The sequence below is a fragment of the Lineus longissimus genome, chromosome 9, assembly GCF_910592395.1.
Source record: "Lineus longissimus chromosome 9, tnLinLong1.2, whole genome shotgun sequence".
Classification (NCBI taxonomy): Eukaryota; Metazoa; Nemertea; class Pilidiophora; order Heteronemertea; family Lineidae; genus Lineus; species Lineus longissimus.
The window spans coordinates 2,095,185-2,117,498 of NC_088316.1; the positions used below are offsets into that span (position 1 = coordinate 2,095,185).

Here is a 22,314-nt window from a genome sequence, read left to right on the forward strand (position 1 = left end):
TGTCACGTGACCTCGATCATGTCGACACAAAATTGAAATAAACCACCCTTTTCTGTCATTATTTAGGACGGATATTTCTCTGATAAAAATATTAATATAATTGGCCAATTTCTTAGGCATATGATGTAGCGAATTCCCATGAAGATTTAAATTAATTTCAACCAATGGGATAGCAACCACCACCGGAAGATCGCGGAGAAATCGGTAAACTCAACGGAGTTAATTCAGAAAAATACCAAAAAAAATTGTTTGTAGGATATACAATATTTACTCTCTTTATTTCTCATCAAATCAGTATATACTCCCACACACACGTGTATCTTAAGAGCCCCTCCTAAAGGGGGGCTTATTAGTACTTGAGCTTGTTCAACCGGTGGAAATTCATGAAATCTGAGTTGCGTGAAGTCATCTACTTTTCACCTGTGTACGAGGGCAGAACAGAGGGGGTTAACAGTCAGGTAAATGTACACCATCTGAGCATTGCTTTCATCAGCGAGAAGCTGCATGATTTTCATCTGTAGATCTGTACAAGCTTATCACATGCAAGCTGACTATTAACCCTGACTGTTCCTAAGTTTTGCTGATCGTTCCTAAAAGTTGGCAAAAACAAATATTCATGTATGGTTCGACATCCATTTGACGCATTAATGTTTTATTCATCTCTACCCCAACATCTGTGACAATTATTATGAAATGAAGTGTTGGTGACCTTCGGCAAAGTTACATGGGCATACAATCATTGACATTGGAAGAGAGATAGATTGTTTGAATATGTTTGTCTTTTTTATTACTTCTGTCATGGTGAACTTCAATTGCCTGTGGGAACAGTGACAAGAAAATGGCCGTAAGGTATAGCAAACCATACATGCAGTGCAATGTGAGGGAACAACTTGATTGATGTTGATATGTTTACAGATCGATAGTTAGGGGAAAAAAATAATTTCTACTCAACTTGCCTTACTGAGACAGGGGTGGGGAAGAGTACTGAGTCTGTGGCCCAATGTGGGGAAGAGCACTAAGGCCCTGGTCCCATTTGGGGAAGAGCACTAAGGTCCTGGGCACATTTGGGGAAGAGCACTAAGGCACTGGTCCCATATGGAGAAGAGCACAGAAGCCCTGGTCCCATTTGGGGAAGAGCACCAAGGTGCTGGTCCCATATGGGGAAGAACACAGAAGCCCTGGTCCCGTGTGGAGTAGAGCACTGATGAAGCGGTGGTCCAATGCGGGGAACCCCTAGTCCCATGTAGGGAGAGCACTGAAGCCCTGGCCCCATGCCATTTGTTGCCATAAGGTAACCTTGTATCTGTTGTCAAATTCACTTTCTGGTATCAGATGCAGAATTAGTGTAAACTTGGTTACAATACCATAGGGTCACGATGCATGGCTCCCTGATCAATAATTCTGTGATGGAATACTGGTACTGGTAATTGCAACACCATGCTGTGAAAATTGTTGGATCTCATGATGTACAGTGTATTCATTCAATCAAGGTTATTCATCATTCATACGTGTACTGTCCCACTTCTGCTGGAATGTACATTATGTATCATCAGGATTGAAATCACATCTACATGAGTAAAATTTTATGATCTTATCTTTGCCAGAAATAAAAAACTTCCCAACATTTCCACAGAATCATCGTGAAAGAAATGCTAACATCTCACTGCATCATCGTGAAAGTGACGTATATCTCAAAATACGGTTCTGATTGTTTGTCCTGAGTGAATCAGTTATTGCTAGAAGAATTAATAAAGACTACTCTTTATTAATCTTGGTTATTGCCTTGCTAATGAGGAATCTGTGTCATATGTTTTGCAACATCGCAGTAGCGAGGTAATTAGCATACCATCCGTAATCTGCGTCATCAGTCGCTGTTTTGGTCGAGTGAGATATCGATTCTCGCCAAGTGTAACGTATGGCGGTATGACCGCCGATCAATACATTACAAGTCTGTGTAATCTCATTGGGAATGATACAGATGGCTTCTAGCTGCAGTAACCACTCGTTATCCTCCGATCAAGCACTCGTAGGTCCATACGCCGCTTGTCCAATTTGCTGGACCAATATTGTGGTCAATGGAACAAAACATGGGATTAGGATATGTGCTGGTATCTTGGTGTTGGCGATGATCTCTTTGTTTTCAATGTTGTCGGGTCTCTGGTGGTTTTTGTGAAAGGAGTCATTGCCTGTGAGAGGTCAGTGGTATGATGGTTAGAGTACTGCCACCAGGACTTGGGCCCTTACTGTTATGACTGTCCATATCCCACAGCAAGTTAGCCAGTTACTCTCCTACTCAATACTCCTTTGATGCCTTTGGATCAAGTCAGATCAGAGGTGGGCAGAAGTCAGAACAAAATAAAAACTAGTTACTGAAGTGGTACAGAATCTTGGATAAGCTCTGTTGAGCTAGTCAGCTGGGGTGATAACCCAATCAGACAAACCCCTCAGGGTTGAGGCGGAAATTTCCTCAGACATGTCAAGATATTCCTCCTGACATGAAGGGCTCTGTATAAACGCAAATTGGTTCCATGCACATTCATTTTGCTGGGAGAGCGAGTCCAGTCTGCAAATACCACTGTCGTCATTCTGGCAAGAGCTGCAGTTGCTTTCTCCAATAATGACATACCTTATTACAGCAGTGTATGACCGGTCATACATGCTGATTATTACCATACATCACATCAACTATTTCATGAGTGATTGCGTTTTCATCTCAAAGTCTCCTTGACCCGGGCATTGTGAACACAATTACATATTTTAGATGCACCCTGGGCTAACGAGGAACCAAATCAAACATTTATATGGGAGGACAACAACTGGACACTCGAAAATTATTGATTGAATATCTGAATCATCTTTGTCATCAGCTGCACTATGCTGTAAAACGTCCATCAATGATGCATTTATTACAGTTATTGCCTCGCAAATGAGTGATTTATGTCACGCTGCGTGCTCCAATTTGAGAACCTTGAAATGCTCTTTTGACTGCCAGATTTAACTGTGAAAGAACTAAGTTTTACTAACAAACCAAGCCATCAATCATGTATGTATCCCCCCCCCCCTCAACCACTAGACCAGATCTGGAAGTTTATTTCCGGTTTTCACCTCAGTTCACCTGCACTCGGTCTGAATCATCGCACCAGCTGTGTGGTGGTAAGGAAAGACCTCATCGCTGCTAAGATCTTGAGTTTGGGTTCCTTGTTTGCCTTCGGGCTGAACTCTGCAGTGAGGAGAATCTTGAAACCTGTAACCCAACGCAAAGCAGCAAGCAAAATGTACTTGTAATCATCAGAGTCGGAGCCACATGAGGACAAATCTCACCTTCGGCAATGCAGTGAGTTTATTTTTTGGGAAAAAGTGAAATACCTGGTTACTGGTTTGGCAAACTCACTGCTGGAAGGAGTTGCCCGCCCTGAAATTAGGGTGGTCTTTGGCATTAGGACCACTGCTAAAATCAGACTCTGAGACATCTAGAAATACGCACAATAATTGTGTTGATTTACTCAGAATTCTGTCTACTGCCAAAGCCAAATAATCTCAAAATCCTCTAGTTGTCCTTGAGACTCTGGAAGCTCCAAGGTTGCATTTCATTTGCATCCTCATCTATAGATTGGAGATTTGCCTCAGCCCAAAGTGATCAAGTGCAGAGGTTTGCGGTGTCCACTGGGAGTCTTCTATCCATTTTCTAACCAGCCTTTCAATGCGGGGAAGCTACAAGGCACCACTGCCACTCAGTGATATTTGCAATCGCGTCGATCTTCAAAGCATTTCATTTCTCACTCGTGTCCATCTATCAATCCATTGTACGTACTTTACTTTGGACCCAGGTTGTATGTTTGTTGCATACATTCGCCAAGTCACGATTCATTACCCATATTGGGCAATAATAAATTTGATTACAATTTTAGTAAAGTCATTTAGGATTGACGGCAGAAACATGTATGGCCCCCTGGAGTGCTTTGCACTGATTGTCTCGAATCAAGCCTGTGTTGTGACAGTTAAAATTCACAGCGAAATTTATTGTGATTTACTAGTACATTGTACACAGCATGAGAGCTAGCTACATCCATTTCATAGTGAATGCCAAAAGAGAGTCGGCATTGTGAACTAGGTTTTTGATTTTCGGAGTAAACCCATTTTGTTTGGTCATTTTACCGGAAATCAAAATGAGCCTTGACAAATGGATTGTCAATTCTAAAATCCTTCTGCCCCAAAATCTGTTCCATCTGCGGCTGTTGCCTTGGTGTCTATTGTGAAATAGTCCAGGAGAAAAATGAGATGAACTCTTTGGGTCTTCATTTGTAACCGATGAGAAATGAAAAACCTTCCTTGGAACGTTTGCACAACTGTGACAGCCTCCGTCACAGATGATAAAATTCTGGCGCCATTGGGACGACAGATGGAATGATACCCAACTCAGCAAGGTCTCCACATCCCTTGGCAGCACGGCCATCAAGGCACTTCAATATGCAGTTTTTCATACCAGAGATGTAGGCAGCTTTAGAAGCACAATTGGTTGCTTGGCACGCGATTAGCTCTTCGTCGTGTTATGATGATCTATGGCGCTCTTGCAACTTGTGATTTGGGAATTTGGATTCTGTTGTGATTGATCTCTGTGGGAATGAATAAGTACGGGTCAAGGTCATTGTGCTATTAGTTTTTCTCCTGCACTTGGCCATTACATTAGGTATAAAGCTATGAAGGCTGGAGTTATTACGTTTTGCCTAGTGACAAGCTAGTTTGGAGGACTGACCGACATCAAGTTGGCAGTTGCACTCGGGGGAGTGGACATGCACAGCATACGACATCGCAGAGGTCCTATAGCCCAAGAGCCTTCATGGAACAGCCCCTGATTTCTGGTACCTTACTTTTCAGTGCAGTTTTCCTTCATCCAGCCGACAGTTGCAGACACTGTTGTTATGATGATGTACACATGTAGGATGGTTTTTTTTGCCCCACCATCACAAATAACCTGCGAATGGAGGCAGAAAAAGCAAATGAAAATAAATGAGCCTGTTGGTGCAGACTATCTGGTAATGTTGGTTGTTCTTTTTCACCTTCAGACAGAAGAGTTGTAAGGCTTCTATTCTTGATCAGTACAAGACACATGTTGAGTTAATAACCCAGGGGTATGAGATTTGATGCCAAGTTATAATAAACGTCCGGTCTGTGTTCCCGATTAGCAATTTCTTGAATCCCTGAAAAAGGAACCCATCCATTGCTTGTCTTGAATCCCACGAAAATGGTATCTTGAATCCCACTAAAATTATATCGGGTTATATGCCAGGTTCTGTTAAAACAATGGTGTATCCTGTACCCCAATAGTCATTTTTGGTCACTTCGATGTCCAGAAAAGCCCCCCCCCCCCCATTTCCTTTCCATGCCGATCTACCGTCGTTGTGCGTATATCGATCCATCCTTCAAAGGAGGAGACTTTGGACTGATATTCACCGCTGATAAGTCGGCATGTTCCTTTCTTAAAACTGATAACATGAGCTGGATAATAGGCTGTACAGGCAAGTTCAGTTAGTGCATTTTTCCATGGCTTGGTGATCCACTGCATTTCCATTTCCAGTAGGCCCCTATCTTTCATTGTTCTTAATCTTCCGCAAATGATAAAAATGTGCCGCGATAAAAACGGAAGAAAAATTCTTTTTCTCTGGTTGTGATATTGGTGCGTGTATCTGCAGGCTGGAGAATTGAACGCAACTGTTACAGAACAAAGATGCATTCAACAGTACACAACTCGCTGATGTGGGAGGTGTTCGATTCAGCTGTTGAATTTGTTCTCTTTCAATTTCTCTGCGTTTACTCGGAAAATACACCAAGTCCAAGTTATATTTAGTGAGATCAAAAGGGGACAAGGCTTCCTTATGAATTTCTGCTTTGATTTACATGTATATATCTACAATGAGCCCTTCTTTAACTAAATACAGTGGAACCTCCCTTAGCCGACACCTCTCTATTAAGGACACTAGTTTGGTCCCAAATAGGTTGTTTCCATTCAATTTGACTTCTCTAATCAGGACACCTCTCTATAAAGGACAGCTGTTGTCAGTCCTGTTGATGTCCTTGATAAGGAGGTTCTACTGTACATGTATTCTAATGATCACCAAGCTAAAGCATTTAGCCCAGTTCAACAAGATCATAAAACTCACCAAAATACTAGTCTTGCAGACGTAAATCTCATTTACAGTGTTTCTCACCAGGTCATCTGGCTCAGCCCAGAACCGCACACTGACAGCGAACTCGCAGAAAGATATGTCTTTGTCTGCCAGATGGTCTTTGTGTGGATTGTAAAATGATGCATCAAACACAGGTGATTTTTATCCTAGGATTTATATTTATTGTGTTGTGCCGCTGTAGTCCTGGATGACCTAGGCCAGCCCTACGTGACTCAACCCAATGGTGACCCTATCAGGTTTTTTGTGACCGAACCTATTCCTGGTGACCCAGTCCGGCCCTAGGTGACCCAACCCAATGGTGACCCAATCAGGTTTTTGGTGACCGAACCTATTCCTGGTGACCCAGTCCGGCCCAAGGTGACCCACCCAATGGTGACCCAGTCAGGTTTTTGGTGACCCAACCTATTCCTGGTGACCCAACCTATTCCCGGTGACCCAGTCCGGCCCTAGTTGACCCAACCCGGCCTTGCATGTCGGCAACCTCCACTGGCTGTGCTTTGGCAAAATGTCCATTCTCTTGGTTAATGACAATCATACATGTAATATCACAGGATAATGTAAGGAGAGCGCAAGCTGTTGAAATGATTTCACAGCTAACCTGAGGGAAAACGCATACACAGGTGTCTTGTGTTATAAAAGACGGAAAGAAAAACCTTACGATTGTTGACCAAATAACTAATTCCCAGCCAAACTCGAAAAAACAACAACAGAAAACTCAACGACTCACAAAATAGGCCATTACCTCATTGACACGATTTGTGTCTAATCATTCACAATGGTACAAATCAGATTTTCACTCAGACTGAACACGTGAATGAGATTTTATTGCACTTTTCTCAGAAACTTTCTTGTCTATAAAGCACAACTCTTGAACACATTTTCATGGATTGGTGCACGTTGTACAATTTTTTTGGTGGTCAGGTGACACTCAAGGCCCCAAGATCCTACAGTCCCTTAAAAAACGAGTTCCCATACCCTAAATAGAATTATGCGCTCTTTGCAAACCTTATACTTATAGCACTGCTGCTTTGCTGGTATACCCATGGGCAAACCTTTCCAAATAGCCTTGGGCCAGCTCTATCCATTTCCTGTTTCGAACCGGTTATCTATCCTTGTCTATTCAGACCACAATAGCATTTCCTTTGGAAAGCGATACAAAACCACTTTGATCCATTCTAGATCCTGTCTTTTTATCGAAGCGATTTCAGGAATTTCTTATGTTATGATAATAGACAGATTGTTTAAAAGTGTGTCATTTTAAGTCGAATCTTTCATGCTCGAATTAATTCGAAGAATAGGGTATGAAAAGAACATGACAAAAATTTGTTCGATTTTGTCACAATTCATTGGAATGTATTGATTAAATTTCCAATAATTTAGTCTTACTAATTTTGAATCATTTGACTTATATGTGTGGATTTACTGATGAGGTGGGTCACCTTGGGGTTGTGGTGGGGGGGGGGGGGGCATTGAGCTCTTATTTTCATATGCCTGTGAGCAGGACACTCTAAACCGAACAAGGCATCGCGGACCTTATTCTGGCCATGAGTCACTGCCTAATTGACTAGACTGGTATTGGGCCTATGTGGATAAGCTGATATAAAATCACTACGAAAATATAATCTTATATTATTACAGAAGTTAAAAAACTGATTTATAGTTTGACAATAGATAAGTCATTGAGCATGTTAAGTGATTGTTTGTGGTGAATTCCTTTTAACCCACTCAGTCTCAAAGCCTCTTTGTGGTTTTGAAAAATGCCTATCAGAATCAAGTACTGACCCCCCCACCCCCCCCCCCCCCCCACCTGATTCGGTCGCCACCGAAGTTGGTGGTTCATACAGAGGTCAGCAAAATGGTGATTTTGCTTTACTCAGTCAGAAACTTTTAGGCCAAAGGAACCTATACTATAACATGGGACATCCTCTCTCGCCGGGTCATCTGCATGCTCCTCCCCTTGCAAGGTACAAGACAGTTACTCCAGACTCCCAATCAAGTTATAAGAATGGAATTTTGTTTTTTAGGGATGACAATGAGTTTATTGCCCATAGCAAAAACGGTCTGACTCGGGAATACAATTTCTACTTTATATTTCTAGTACTTTTGTTATCCTGTGCACATACAGAAATATATTACATCTGCGTTGAGGAATTGCGGAAAATAATAAATTGTTTGTTTATTTCTGTTTGGCAATTAATAACGAATCATCTCGTTGGTTCGCTGCAAACATGCGGAATGTACACATAGATGCCTCGTCAATAGCCAGCTACTGTACACCAGCAGGATGCATGCACTTCCCCGTACAATCCCACACAGAAGGATATTGCACACAGTGGATGACTGTACACCGACCAGGCACAACTAACCAATCTGGCAATTGTAATTATGTTCTGTGTGTAATAGCAAAGCGTCTGTGTTAGTGCAATCATGCGATATACAGAGATTGGGGGAGGGGGGGGGGGCACATACCACTGCTGAATAATAAGATCATGCTTACAACTTTGGCAAGAAACTTTGATAAATATCTTTCACTCATTCACCGAGGTTTTCTCTGTCTTTTCAGGTTATATCAATCGCCAAAGGCGCTCACTCCCAAACAAAAGTCAACAAGTCCTTACAAATGGGTACGGGAAGTGTTCGATGATACGCCGCCACCCGAGTTAGACTCGGTTAGGAAATGTTTAGTGTATAAATTAGATGAGGTGACAAAAGGAGGAGGAAGATGTGAGTATTGTTTGTTATCTGTCACTTACAATAGGGACGCCCCCCCCCCCCCCCACCCTCCCCCCAAGGCCTGGATCAGCGTACGCCCCTGCCAAAGGGAGTCACCGGTGTGCCGAGTCCAACTAAATGGTGTCGATGTTGACATTGACTTTACTCATGCTAAGTCACATTTGTCAAAGTTGCTTTTACATGCCAAGATGCGAATATCGCGACGCTCTCAAATATGCTGTGAACAGGAGTTCAATGAAAGCCCAAATGTCAGTACCTCCGCCCCCAAACAGATGCAGTTCCTTCCTCTGCTGTTCCCCACCTCCCTAGCCCGTTCCATTCCACATTCAAACAGCATTTCGAGTCCTCTAACCTCGCAATGTGACCGTCAGCCCGACACAGATTAATTCCACATAGCTAACTAATTAGCTGATTAATTATCTCTTCTTTCCTTTCAGTATCTCGTAGTTCAAGTTCCCACACGTTAGCTAGTCTTAACTCCCCAATCAGTACGCCGAGCACGGCGATCGGCGAGGCTGCGCCCGCGCCCGCGCCAAATAATAATAATAATAATAATCCCGGAGTGCCACAAATCAAGCAACCCCTCATAGCTGGCTTAGGTATGTACACGTGCAAGTAAAGTTTGCCTTAGATTAGAAATCCAGACAAAATATGAGCACCTACTAATATCTCAATCGAAAAACAACTCGTGGTCTGAGGGCTTCATTCAACTTGAAAAATGGAAAGTTCTACACCTCAGCTCTCGAGTTTATACAATTCAGCGAGTACCAGTTTTTGTTTCCGAATTTTAAACTAACAACTGTTCAATTTCACACAATGTTAGCTGTAGTGTACACTCCTCCCGTGCTTTAATCCCACATGAATCAATCAGGGCTGAAATTTCAGAGACAAGATCACCTGAGGGCATCTTTAAATGATTTTGCTGCAGATTAGCTGACCCAACTCCTCTCAAACTCGTCCGATTATCTCAAAATTTCTGTGGTCAACCACCACTCAAATTGTCACCAGTTACTCCCCAGATCGTTCAGAATATCATATCCAGATTTCAGATTCAGAGCCCCACATGTAAATTAATGGGATGTGATTGAATATTGCCAAATTAAGTGGAAAATGACTTATAAATCTAATGGTGGTCTTGTCTCAGTCACTTAACTGTTTCAGTAATAGCCGCATGTGATGAAAACTTGGGTGGCAGATGGCTAAGTCAAAACTTAACACAAAATCCAATTGTCTGTGGCCATTTCAATTAACATTTCTGCAGACAAATCGATTTTGGAAATCATGACCTTTCAACCCTGACCATTCCTTGTAAATTGTGCCCCTGTTCGTTATTAACCCATTAACTCTCTCCTCTTGCAGCGCAAAATAATCGGCGGTTAAGTTTTGGTAGTATACCATGTAGGTTTGCTGTTGTTGTGTCTTTGAGATACAGTCTTCTGCTTTCTGTTACATGTTGTCTTTTTGTCCCTTCGAATCTAACCCACTGCAGGCTTAACCCTTTTGCTGCACAACCCAAAATGTCTTTTTCTTCAGCATGTCAGAGTCAAGATTAGCTTAATAGCAGTTAATGCCAACTTATGGCTATCAGTCTAAAAGCACATCTGACAACATCTCCAGTCAGCGTACCATTACACATTGGATATTTTAGTTGGAAAAGTAGGGCCAAGTCCGTAATGCCTCAGTGGCCATTTAGGTCGCCAATCGGCGTACATCAGCAGTAAAAGGGTTGAAAGAATCCAACTGATAGGTCAACAGTATCATGAAATCAATCTGGAGCTGTCGTAACTTTCTCGTTGATGCCTAGCTCGGACTGTGCAGCATCATACTGCGTCTCATCATGGTGTCAGCACCTTTGCACTAGCTAATATACTATGCACAGCAAGGCCCCCCCTCCACCGCGAATCAAGATGCCCTCGCCTTCAAGCACTGCAGTTGCTGTACATTCTGAGTTGGGCAGTACAGGCATAGCAGTTGATTTTCATTTCTCACTAAATGTTGTGGGCCGTTTTGGAAGCCAACGGGAAGCATTCTCATCTAGCTTGAGCTAAAGCTTGCAGTGGGTTTAAGATGGTATTTCTCAATTTTGATTTCCTTGCCTTTTCTCCTATGGATAGAATAGAAAGTTCACCAAGAAATATTGTCACATAGTCTGCATGCTTTATAACCTTCCCAATGCACCTGCCAGATTCACAAAAGGTCTATTTAAAAGTATCTATGCTTTAAGGAACTGTACACAGTGCCTCCTGTTCCCATATTTTCATACCAGATTCACAAAAGTTACCACATAACCCTATAAAGCCTCGATAATCAAAAGGACTCTGAACTTGAAATTAGAGAATGCATGTTCCATTTAACCCAGGAAAAAGTCAAACAATTGTACAATTGGTACAATAAGAAAATGTTGCTCGAAACCTTTTAAAAAAATGGTCATGTCAATAGTTTGGACAATTCTTTGAAACGATTTGTTCATGATTTTTACTCCTAAAATGTCAGCATGCTGTTTTTGTTGAGATCATGCACCATGTGTTTTGAAACTTGTTTAATGTTGTAATGATTTTGGCCACAGGTGCTGGTAGGACAGGGCAGCACTTTAAGAGATTGTAGCCTCTGCGTCTATTATCATTAGGGTGAGGGGATAACTAATCAGAGAGAATGTGTGGAAGGGTGATTTATCCCCATTAAAAGACATGTAATGTTGTATTGCTGTCAAATTTCTTTGAAATTGATCAGAATCTGTGCTTTCATTCGGTTTTGGAATGTATTTCACGTGTGCGTTAAAACCTCTCTAACGACTCCCTCTTCTATCTGGACACCTCTCTATTAAGGACAGCATTTGTAAGTCTTGAGGGTGTCCTTGATAATGAGGTTCCACTGTGTATTGAATGACAGTAAGAATTTTGAGGGAAGTTGTATCAGAAAGTAGTTGAGTAACTGAAAACCAAAAAAGTATTTCGCATTATGTTAAAAGAAGACCTGGAATATCTGTAAAACATGTCTGACTATTGGGAAAAGATAATTGCTGAAAAAAGTCTGTACTGATTATTAGGCTGGTGTGGTCGTTATTTTCAGCTTACAACATTTCTAAGGTTGTTGTTGAAGAATTTGAAATATCCAGGTGGTCGACCCACCGGTTGTATCTCACATTCGACTAAATTAGAAACAACTGTGTCTGCTCAATTAGGCGTGTTAGCAATGTGGCCATTAACTTATTACCGCGGTTAAAAAACAACACAAAAAAGACAGAATGCGGCCCAGAGGTCTGTCAAAGACTACGCACCAAGTTTGGTGGCGATCTGCCCATCATTTAAGAGAAAATCACAAACAAAAATTTCTTGACTTAGGCTCGCTTTTCTCATTATGAGTTACCCCCAATTCCTGTCAATTATTTGCATAAAAACATCAAAAAATTAGTGGTGTGTTCATCCAATTTTGATGTGGGAATGTTTTGGAATATTACGTTGAGGCATACTGGTGGACACCTGTGGTATTGCCTTGTTCTGCTATCTGCCCAGAAATCTGGGGGAAAGATGTGCCAAGAAATCATTCCGTCTCCCTCGTGGTCTGCTGGCGGTGTTTCTTTCATTTCGAACATATTTTGTCAGTTTATACACGTGTATTTCACCTCAAAACACATTTCAGTAGAATTCAAGGTATTTGGGATTAACCTGTTGGTAACTGGGACTCTTCTGAGATAATATAGGCTAGAGACCTCACCCCAGCTCACATGATGAAGGTTTAAGTCCACCACAAGTGGTATAAGGATATTTAATCAGTCGTTAAAAAATCTTATCCCGACTAATGATGTTGACTGGTCCATTTTAAAACACCCCAGGTGTTTGCATTTTGTGATTGGTTCCCCGTCTTAGAAATAGAAACCAATTGACTCTGAAATATCTGCACTGAGATCCCAACCCTGGATGATCGAGGGATGTTTTGTATTGATGGATATATTGATTGGAATCAATTAGTATGGCGAGACATACACAGCTGTCAATCAAATACAACAGGTGTCACGTCCTATCCAAGTTTGATTCACACATTGCTATACTCAATATTTTATGTGCGGTGTTTTTCCGATGTAAAATCTGTTCTGGTGATGACTGTAAACAAGATTTGATTTTTGTAACATATGCAGATGAAGCACTTTTCGAACATCTTTGGCCAGATCTTTTAAAAGCGACTTGGGGAAGAATGTGTCAGACTTCAAGGTTCCTTCTTGTTGCAGGTACAAGAGTGAATACGGACACCTTCACGCGTCCAAAGAAAAATAAAGATATACGACGAGCGTCTGATTTTAGTGACTATGCTCTAGCCTCTCCGGTAGAAAATAATGATGTCAGTCCGGCGTCGTCTTCGTCCTCCAATCACGGTGAGCGGCACGATCGGAGGCAGTCGGAGTGTTTGCAGCCGCCGCAGAACAAGAAGACGCTAGATGTGCATGCCTTGGCCAAGATGCAGGAGGAGAGTAAGTTGAAGGGGACATTCAAAATTTTAGTTTTTGCCCCAAAGTTGGGTGGCCCTGTAGAAACCCTTTACAAATTCTAGAGCAAGGTAGGATGGGTCTTCCAAGGTGGGGTGGTGAGCCGCCAAGGTAGGTGGACTGCCCTGACAAACGGCCTTGTGGAGAACACGGCCTGAGTCCTAATTAGGACTCGCTTTTAGAGCAGGGTGATAACTATGTATGGACACCAACTTGTTCCTTCCTGATGCATATTAATCGAGTTATGGCCATTAAATGGTGGACTTAATCTGGTAACTGTATAAAAACTGCGTTATGCTATATCTCAACTTTGTGTCGCTTTGTAGTGACCTAAAAATGCCCCTAAGAAAAATCTATATTGACTAATTGGATTGGTCTCTCCTGGTTTCAGGTTTACGGCAAAGTTTCTCACCTATGACGTCGCCCAGACGATGTAAGTAGACTATCTGTACTCCATATTACACAACTTCACTTGTGATTCATTCCATGGGCTCGAAACTAAGCTAGTATTCAGGACATAACTTTTTCTGCAGTCCTGAATGTATTGTTGTATTGTGTAACTTCAAAGAGTTGTCACAGATTTACCATCAACTGAATGAGGCAGATTGTGTTTTTTGTTAAAATGGGTAAATGAATTAAGCATCAAAGGCCAGGCAGAGACCTTCGGTCAGCTGATGACAACAGACTGGAAGTTCCAAGGGCCCGGAGCAAATATGGAGAGCGTTGCTTCTCTTTCTCCGCTGCTGTTCTGTGGAATGCGCTCCCTTTTGAGGTCAGGCAAGCAAGGAGCCTTGCATCATTTCAGACGATGCTAAAGACTCATCTTTTTCGACAATGTTATTAATATTGTAAAAGCGCCTTTGAACGGATAATAATCTGAAAAGGGCGCTTAAATTTAAATATGGTATATACATACATACATACATCAATTGGTTTTAACATTTGCCAATTGCTTTACTGAACAAAGAAGTGAGATTGAACCAGAGAATACATTTTGAACTATTCTAATTGTTTTCCCATATTCTAAATTGTGTTTAGGGTTGGTGGAAAAATGCCTAGTTGTTAAAAATTCTGTTTACAGTTCTAGAGAATGCTTATTTTTGAGCCCAGGCCCAACCGGTGGTGGTTTAAGTCCTATCAAGCTGCCTCACATTCATTTGTTCTCATATGCCGAGTAATTAGGAGAACAATATGCAATTTTACAGAATTGCACCAGAAAAAAACTCACAACTTTTTTGAACAAATCTACACTTATTCTTGCTTGTTATCGGGTAATAAGACCTCAGAATAAGTAAAATTCTGTGTGAAACTGCTTTCTTTTGGCTGCAAAATATTAGACGTAATTGTCATATTGCATCTATGCTTTTGTCATAACAAACACATGCCTCTGACTACCAGTAATCCGTGTAGACCCAACACGGCTTCTTTGGTCAGAGTAGGTCACAATTCTCACATTACAATACACCCTTCTTGACAGAACCCTAGCTCCATCCCTGTTCCACCAGCTAACCTCACTAATCACACCTTATCTAACCCCACGCTGCAGCAATGAGGACGAAAGGAGGATTCTATCTGAATCAACCCAACGACAGCGATTCTAATCTGTCGCCGTCATCGCAGAGTTCAACGCGATCTAGTCCAAACAGATACGACGGTAAGACGGCGATGGGAGTGAAAAAACGACGTACGGTAGAACCTCCCTTATAAGGACACCTTGGGACTGTCATATACTGTCCTTAAAATAGTGGTGTCCTGATTAGAGAGGTCAAATTGAATGGAAACGGCCTATTTTGGACCAAAACTAGTGTCCTTGATAAGGAGGTGTCCGCTAATGGTTTCCATTGTAATAATATTCAAAAGTTTGATACAGCACACTATTTAACAAACAGTGAGTGCTTAACTGGACTTTGACACACTACTACCCGAGCTGTGGTCCTGTACATTTCAGTTCAAGCTCACCTCCCTAGTGAGTGTCACATGTTCGAGCTGCATGTTTCCGGAACTTTGGACGAGCAGTAATATTTTGCCATCTCTGTCGGGGAGGTACCCATTTATTCCGTGTTTCATCGGAGATCAGTCAGAATACCTTTGGAGAGGGTCAACAAACCTCTTGCAAGGTGTCATTTGTGGAGCTTAAAGTAATGTCAGAATTGACTCAACTTAATGTTAATAATACTGTTCTGTGTTTCTCATCGTGTGTTCTTGTTACTTTACAGCAGACGGTATCCCCGCACCTCGAAAGTTTAGCGCCGCCAGCCATGCCTCTTCCACTGCGTCATTAAATAGTAACGGCAGTAACGACAGTCACGGTAGCACGCCCCCGGACAGCCTGTACGGTAGCTCACAGTATCTGGAGACAACACCGCAACAGATCATTCAACAACAACAGGGTAAGAGACAGTCATAGCCACAGAACCTGCCCCCAATGGATCAGGGATGAGAAGATTTTCGAAAAATGTAAAAAAATTTCTCCCCTCCTGAAAAGGGCTTAAATTGACAGCAGGAAAAAATATTTATATATACGCTTCAGTTCTCTGTAGAACTTGAAATGTTCAAAATCGAACAAAAATGAAGCATTTAAGAGGTATTTTGCATGTTAGGGCAGTTCCAATTATAGTATATCTTCATCACATTCAGTTGACGGTTTGTTTGATCTGCCTTATCTTCTCTTACTCCAGTACCCAGAAGAAGTCTGCCCAATGTCAGGGGCTTAATGAACGGCATGCGACCCAATGCCAGCGAACCACAATTAACATCACATCGAGACAACCGGCCTAATTCACCTTATACGAACGCAACCGGGCGATCTTCTCCAAAATTACGGGGGCCCTCCTCCGGACGGACGTCACCAGCAACCGGATCAAAATCACCATCAATGTTACGCGCGCCCTCGTCCGGCCAGCGAGCTGTGTCACCTACGCCGAAGAGTGGCTTGTCAGGTATTCCTACACCGGGTAGGACTGGGATACCGCGCCCGGGGAGTACGACGCCGAGAGGAGGTAGCGGCATACCCATGGCTAGGAGGTACGTATCTGGAAGAGAATGACTCTATAGACTACTCTAGGTGTTCAGTAAAAAGCAGTACCTCCCCATCTTGAGTATACCTCCTTTAGCATTGTTTAGTTGAACCTTACCATTTTCTTTTTGGAATGCATTGGGCTGAAATTTTAGAAAAATGCAAAAAATCGAGCACGATTAAACATTTGTGTACTTTAGAAGCTTTTCTCCAGAGCTCTTAATCATATGTGACTCGCTCTACCAAAACTAGGCGCTTGTCGCATCTGAACTTGACAGGTTGATACGGACTTGTTGTTCATTTCCCTATTGTAGACCTTTTGTGAAATCTATTACAAACTGATTTGGTCACATTTCACAAAAGGTCTACAATAGGGAAATGAACAACAAGTCCGTATCAACCTGTCAAGTTCAGATGCGACAAGCGCCTAGTTTTGGTAGAGCGGGTCACATATGAGTACCCAATAGTTGAAAGTGTTGGCTTGGATTTTATTAATTTTTTCCCCATGTTGGTAACGGAGGTCAACCCTGACAATCCCTAAAACTATTATCCAAGTGATTTGCAGGTGCATCCTTCTTCATGTTATATTCCTTTAAAACATCTGAATTTCACCCTGCATGGGTGTGTTCATTAATAGCTAGCGTACTCATTAATGCATGCTTCTGTCCAGTCTGTCGCTAGTCAGTTGTTTTGTAGTGCAGTAGGGGCAGTGGTTTATCTCAGTAGCATTTTTGTTATACCATGATCCTTCTTTGGTATAAATTGTTCTATAAAGTACAGAACCTGTAAATACAATAGAACATCTCTATTAAGGACACCCACGGGACTGACAACTGCTGTCCTTAATAGAGAGGTGTCCTGATTAGAGAGGTAAAATTGAATGGAAACAGCCAATTTGGGACCAAAACTAATGTCCTTAATAGAGATGGTGTCCTTAATAGAGAGGTGTCCACTAAGGGAGGTTCCACTGTATATCTGTCATTTCTTTTCATGACTTGATGTGCTTCCTGTGCTTCTGAACCTACGCCGATAATTTGTTTATTTAGTTTGATAATTTCAAAATCATTTCATATTTCTCAGCGCAATCACAAACTCACACTTATCAAAGAAAAGGTAAAGTTGGTTAATCCATGATTAGGGAGATCTAACAAACACTTTAGCATATGACGCAGTTTAACTGGCAAACTTTACTTTGACACTCTGGGCCAAATTCATAAAGGGCGTTTAGCTTAAAACAGCGTTTAACTAAAATAGACATATTCAGGTCCTTCATGTAAATCTTCACAGAATATGAATGGGCCCTGGAACTGATCAGGGAGAAGTTACACGCGTCTAACCCTTAAACGCCCTTTATGAATTTGGCCCTCTGTCTTTTTAGAAGTTTTGACACTTAAAACATTTCTCAGCAGGTGTTGGGAAATCATTAGGCTTTGTAAAATTCAACTTTGAAATCAGGCGTAATCTATGTAGTAAAGAGAAAGAAACTAAAACATCGTCAATTAGTTTTAAAATTGTCCTTCAAATAACTATGCAGAGTTTACTAATTCAGTAGTTGCTTACAGAACAATAGATTGATTCCTATAATTCAACCTAATGGCATTTTAGTTGATTCTTTAATTAGTGTTAGAAAGGTAATAGATTAATAGATTAGGACATCACTGATGACGACGAACCGAGTAGATTCCAAGGAAATTGGAGACCTTTAAGTATATGAATGTAATAATTTTCTAGTTCAAGACTCGAGCGCAATGACACATTTGTGGTGCGGAGAACATCATCGGCCGTGAATCGTCGCCTTCCAATCGTAACTTATGACGAAGACGACGATCACTATGATATAAATCCAAAAATGTATGTACAGGGTGTTACATGTCCTTGTGGATTTTCGTTTTCTTAAGGCACTTGGGTACTTTTAATAATTTTCATTTGTGGTCTTGTCTTGTAATCTGGGTGGTTCATTCAGTAATGGACATGTTTATGGTGGTGTTTCTAACACAAGTCTTCAATAAAATTTGCTAGTTTGTCTTATTTCAAGAATTGTAACGAAATTCTCCAAGGGAGCATGATTGGTTTCTGAAATTTCTTGGATTTACATATATTTTGTATGATGATAATGAAAATTGTCAGATGATTTGATAATTTTGCATGGAAAGAAAGGTGCATATGTAACCAAATTGGGTGATTCATGGGTGTAGAGAGCATGCAGTGACGTCATTCAGGCAACCATTTTGGACGTCAGTCTGCGTCCTTGACCCAGCTGACAGAGTGCACTACTTGTGGTTGACGTCTTGGTTGACGTCCCCACGCTTCACAATGGCCATTGTTGCGCTAACGATTAAGTGTGCCACGTAGGTCGGTGACGTAAATTTGACGTCAAAAATTATATCTTCTGTTGTGACGTCATCTGCATTACCTCTATAGAAACTGGTGTAGGTGTTTCAAATATAACATCTGAATGAACTGCCCTCTTTGTAATAGTATCACTATGGTTCAGCATTCATTGAACCATAGGGATAAAACTTTGTGCTTTGCTTGAGTGGTTTTGAGTGAATCAAAGTCAAGCAGATCTCTCATAATAGGCCCTTGTAACTGCTATGGTCAGTTGTACAGGTATAAACACTTCATGTGAAGTTTACATAGAAGACACGTTGTCATGTTTCATGGGTCACGACTTGAGTGGTATGTAAATAAAAGACGAAATTTGACCCACCACGGCAAAATGAGTCGCATGTCGCACAGAAGATGAGCCTAAAATGACATCTGGACATAATAGAAGAAATTGATATACTGAGATTTCACAAAAGGCAGACAATAGTGAAATGAACAACAAGTCCGTCTCAACCTGTCAAGCTCAGAGCGACATGCGACTCATTTTGCCATGGCGGGTCACAAATGTCTGAAGCAACATATGGGGGCCTTTGTAGCAAGCTTCACTTTAGAAGTAATTTCTTCGTTCTTTTGATCGTACCTGATTTGGAGAGGTGCACATGATATAAGAGGACATGATAACTTAATAGCCTGGTTGACTTTTGAGCCAGGTCGTGGTCAATGTGCCACATACCGTAAAGTTATCAATTCCATGACCTGTACATTTGACCTTGGTGCAAATAATTGTGTGAACTTTTTAAAATGTCCATCCAAACGAATTCGAGTGACTGCCTATCTATTTTAGAAAGTAATAGTGCTAACTTTGCTGACTGTGTGTGTGTGGTGTCCTTTACCATGTATGTCTTTGAACTGTTGAAAACTTTGCACTTTTAGTCCAGTGACTTTCATTATTCCTCACTCGTGACCACTTGAATATTCAATGTAACTTTTTGACTTGGTAAAGGTTAGGGGGGGCGACGAGTCAATAAAATGTCCACTTGGACACCTGCAGCAGGGCTACTGTGCCAGAACTTCCTTGGAGGCAAAGAACTTCTAAACAAGTCAAACTTAGGACTTCCCGAGCGTGTAAAATGCAAACTGGGAGAAGGAGAGGGAGAAGTCAATGTTTCTAGTGTTTTTGCTTTCCATTCAAGCAGAATTGCCGGTCCTCGTGTGAACTGTTGTCATCTAACTCTTTCCTTCTGTTTTCTTCCCTAGTTTCGAAAGTTTCGCCTCTCGTTTTGAGTCGAGTGTGTGCAGTACCAGTAGCTCTTGTTAGATACCTCTGCCCGGGTAACTTTAGTATACACAAATTTGTTCTTGATTTTTTTGCCAAAATGGTATGGGGTTATATCAGTCAGAGGGTTCTTTTGAAACATATCATCTGAATTTTGCTATTGGTGCAACAAAATATCTTTCTGGGTGTTTTGTTTTTGAACATGGATGCGTTACAATATGATTTCGTTGGGATTCGTTTGTGAACTTTGTTTTTTTTCTCTTTAAAAATGGGGCTGCAGATTATACAGTTTGGAAATCCCTTCCTTGGAATAGAATTTTTTTAATTTGGCTCATATTCTGTTCATTTGTTGTCTTTGTCTCCAGATTAAACTTTAGGGTGTAGGAATTATGCAGGGGTAGAGTCTTATTTTTTGCGATTTTCAAATTTTTTTATTGCTTGCTCTGGTGTACAGAGTTGAGATGCCCAGGCTCTGCTCATGAATTGCTCCTAGTCTTGCCCGAACTGGGTTTCAATTGTACATCTCTCCATGTGCTTCCAATGGGGCATTTTTGTCACAGTTGTGCGAGGATAGTCCCTGTCAACAACCAGCTATACCGATGATGCTGATATTCTTTTCTCCGAATAATTTCAGAGATTCAGCGCCAAGGTTAGTGTTCATGTCCGTGACCAGTGGTGATCAGCTTGGCCTGTAGATGGCGCCCTAAATCAATGTTGTAATGCACACGTTGTTGTAACACTACACTGCGCATGAAAGTCTGTTGCAGAATTCCAGTTGAGGTTATTTTGTTCTCAATCAGTCGTGAGTTGGATGAGAGTGAAAAGTGTCAACTCGGATGATAGCCTGTTTATTTTTCTTGGCTGATATCAGGCTATATACCCTAAACTCTAAACTTTAACTTTATGAGTTTTGAGGAAACATATTTGCTTTGTATTTATTTGCTTCCACCTCAGTTGCTTTGATTGAGCTTGAGTCAGTTCCAGTTTCTGCGGTTCGCATTATCATTGAAATTGTCGCCGGGCTGTTCAGTCCAAACGGTTTCCCTGCCTCGTGTTCAATCCATGACAAGTGTATGACGTCATTTCTTGGTGAAGTTTCATGACAGAGTAGGATTTGATGTTGTGACGCCCAAAATGGCGAGGATTTTTTGCCGTTTACTCCTTACCTCCTTTGGCTGCACTGCATGTTTTTGAGGTCTGTTCAGACGTTATAGGTACCTCTAACTCTTGGTAGCTTGGTTAAGTATCAAAGTGTCATGTATTTTCTAGGAAATTTCATGTATGTATCTAAAATTCCAGATATCTGTCGCCAAAGAAAGACTGCTCGGTTTGTTTATTTGAGTATATATGTCATGGGCCCCCGTGAGTTGGTGGAAGGGTGATGGGGTCTGTTGTAATTCCCACAATGACGGGGGAAATGCAGTTTAATGGGTAGTACCAGTAGACCGAGAAAGTAGTGATGAGATGTAGGCTAGTTTCTGTTAGTAAATTCTGGTGCAACATCTTTCTAGAATGCTAGTGAGGGTAGCGCTGAGATAGGAGGATGTTTGTTGGGACATCAGTGAAGTAAGGATAGAAAATGAGATTGCTTGCATAGAGAAGCACTGAGATTGAATGATGTTTGCTGGGACATCAGTGAAGTAAGGATAGAAAATGAGATTGCTTGCATAGAGTAGCACTGAGATTGAATGATGTTTGCTGGGATATCAGTGAAGTAAGGATAGAAAATGAGAATGCTTGCATAGGGTAGCACTGAGATTGAATGATGTTTGCTGACACATCGGTGAAGAAAAGGATACAGATAACTCGAGTTGACGCCTTGCAAAGGGAGCCAGTCCGGCCTGGGAGGGTAGCATGGGGTTGGGATAGTGGTATGAGTGCATCCAGATTAGATAATTGATAACTGATGGTGGCTGGTGTTGTGAGGGTTCCTTGCAGCGTACAGTAGACTAACTCCGGGTCGAAAGTCTTGAGGTCAGAAAAAAGTGTGACCAGCATCACGTTGTTTAGGATACTAGAATACCCAACACCTAACAACAAAGGACTTGTATTATGTGATTGAATTTGTTTCGTGAACAATCAGGTGTCGGTACTTAAAGTGCCTTGTAAACAAACAATTTATGTCACTGTGACTTAGCCATGACAGCATGATTATTCAATTGTCACGTTATCATGGCTACGTTACAGGGTGTAGCGATAGAAATTGGTCGTTTGTGGAGCACTTCATTGACATCATAATAATCATTTCAGTTACCTGTGCATTCTTAGTCTTACAAAATTCGTCAAAATCTTAGAT

At 41.5% G+C, this 22,314-nt stretch overlaps 1 protein-coding gene across 19 annotated transcripts in view; it reads left to right on the forward strand.

The window, feature by feature from the left end:
• LOC135493092 (SLAIN motif-containing protein 2-like) overlaps window positions 1-22,314 on the forward strand; it is a 31,201-nt gene that overhangs the window by 2,469 nt on the left and 6,418 nt on the right. For 2 of the 19 annotated variants that reach the window (XM_064779957.1, XM_064779962.1), the window contains exons 2-11: window positions 8,749-8,909; window positions 9,356-9,517; window positions 10,278-10,316; window positions 13,144-13,383; window positions 13,790-13,831; window positions 14,945-15,052; window positions 15,615-15,788; window positions 16,077-16,422; window positions 18,146-18,265; window positions 20,653-20,667. In XM_064779957.1, coding sequence (XP_064636027.1) covers window positions 8,749-8,909; window positions 9,356-9,517; window positions 10,278-10,316; window positions 13,144-13,383; window positions 13,790-13,831; window positions 14,945-15,052; window positions 15,615-15,788; window positions 16,077-16,422; window positions 18,146-18,265; window positions 20,653-20,667 — 1,407 coding nt within the window. Of the gene's footprint in view, window positions 1-8,748; window positions 8,910-9,355; window positions 9,518-10,277; window positions 10,317-13,143; window positions 13,384-13,789; window positions 13,832-14,944; window positions 15,053-15,614; window positions 15,789-16,076; window positions 16,423-17,494; window positions 17,528-18,145; window positions 18,266-19,999; window positions 20,633-20,652; window positions 20,668-21,317; window positions 21,346-22,314 lie in introns of those variants that run through there. The other 17 variants (XM_064779967.1, XM_064779970.1, XM_064779964.1 and 14 more) reach the window with 11 other exon arrangements.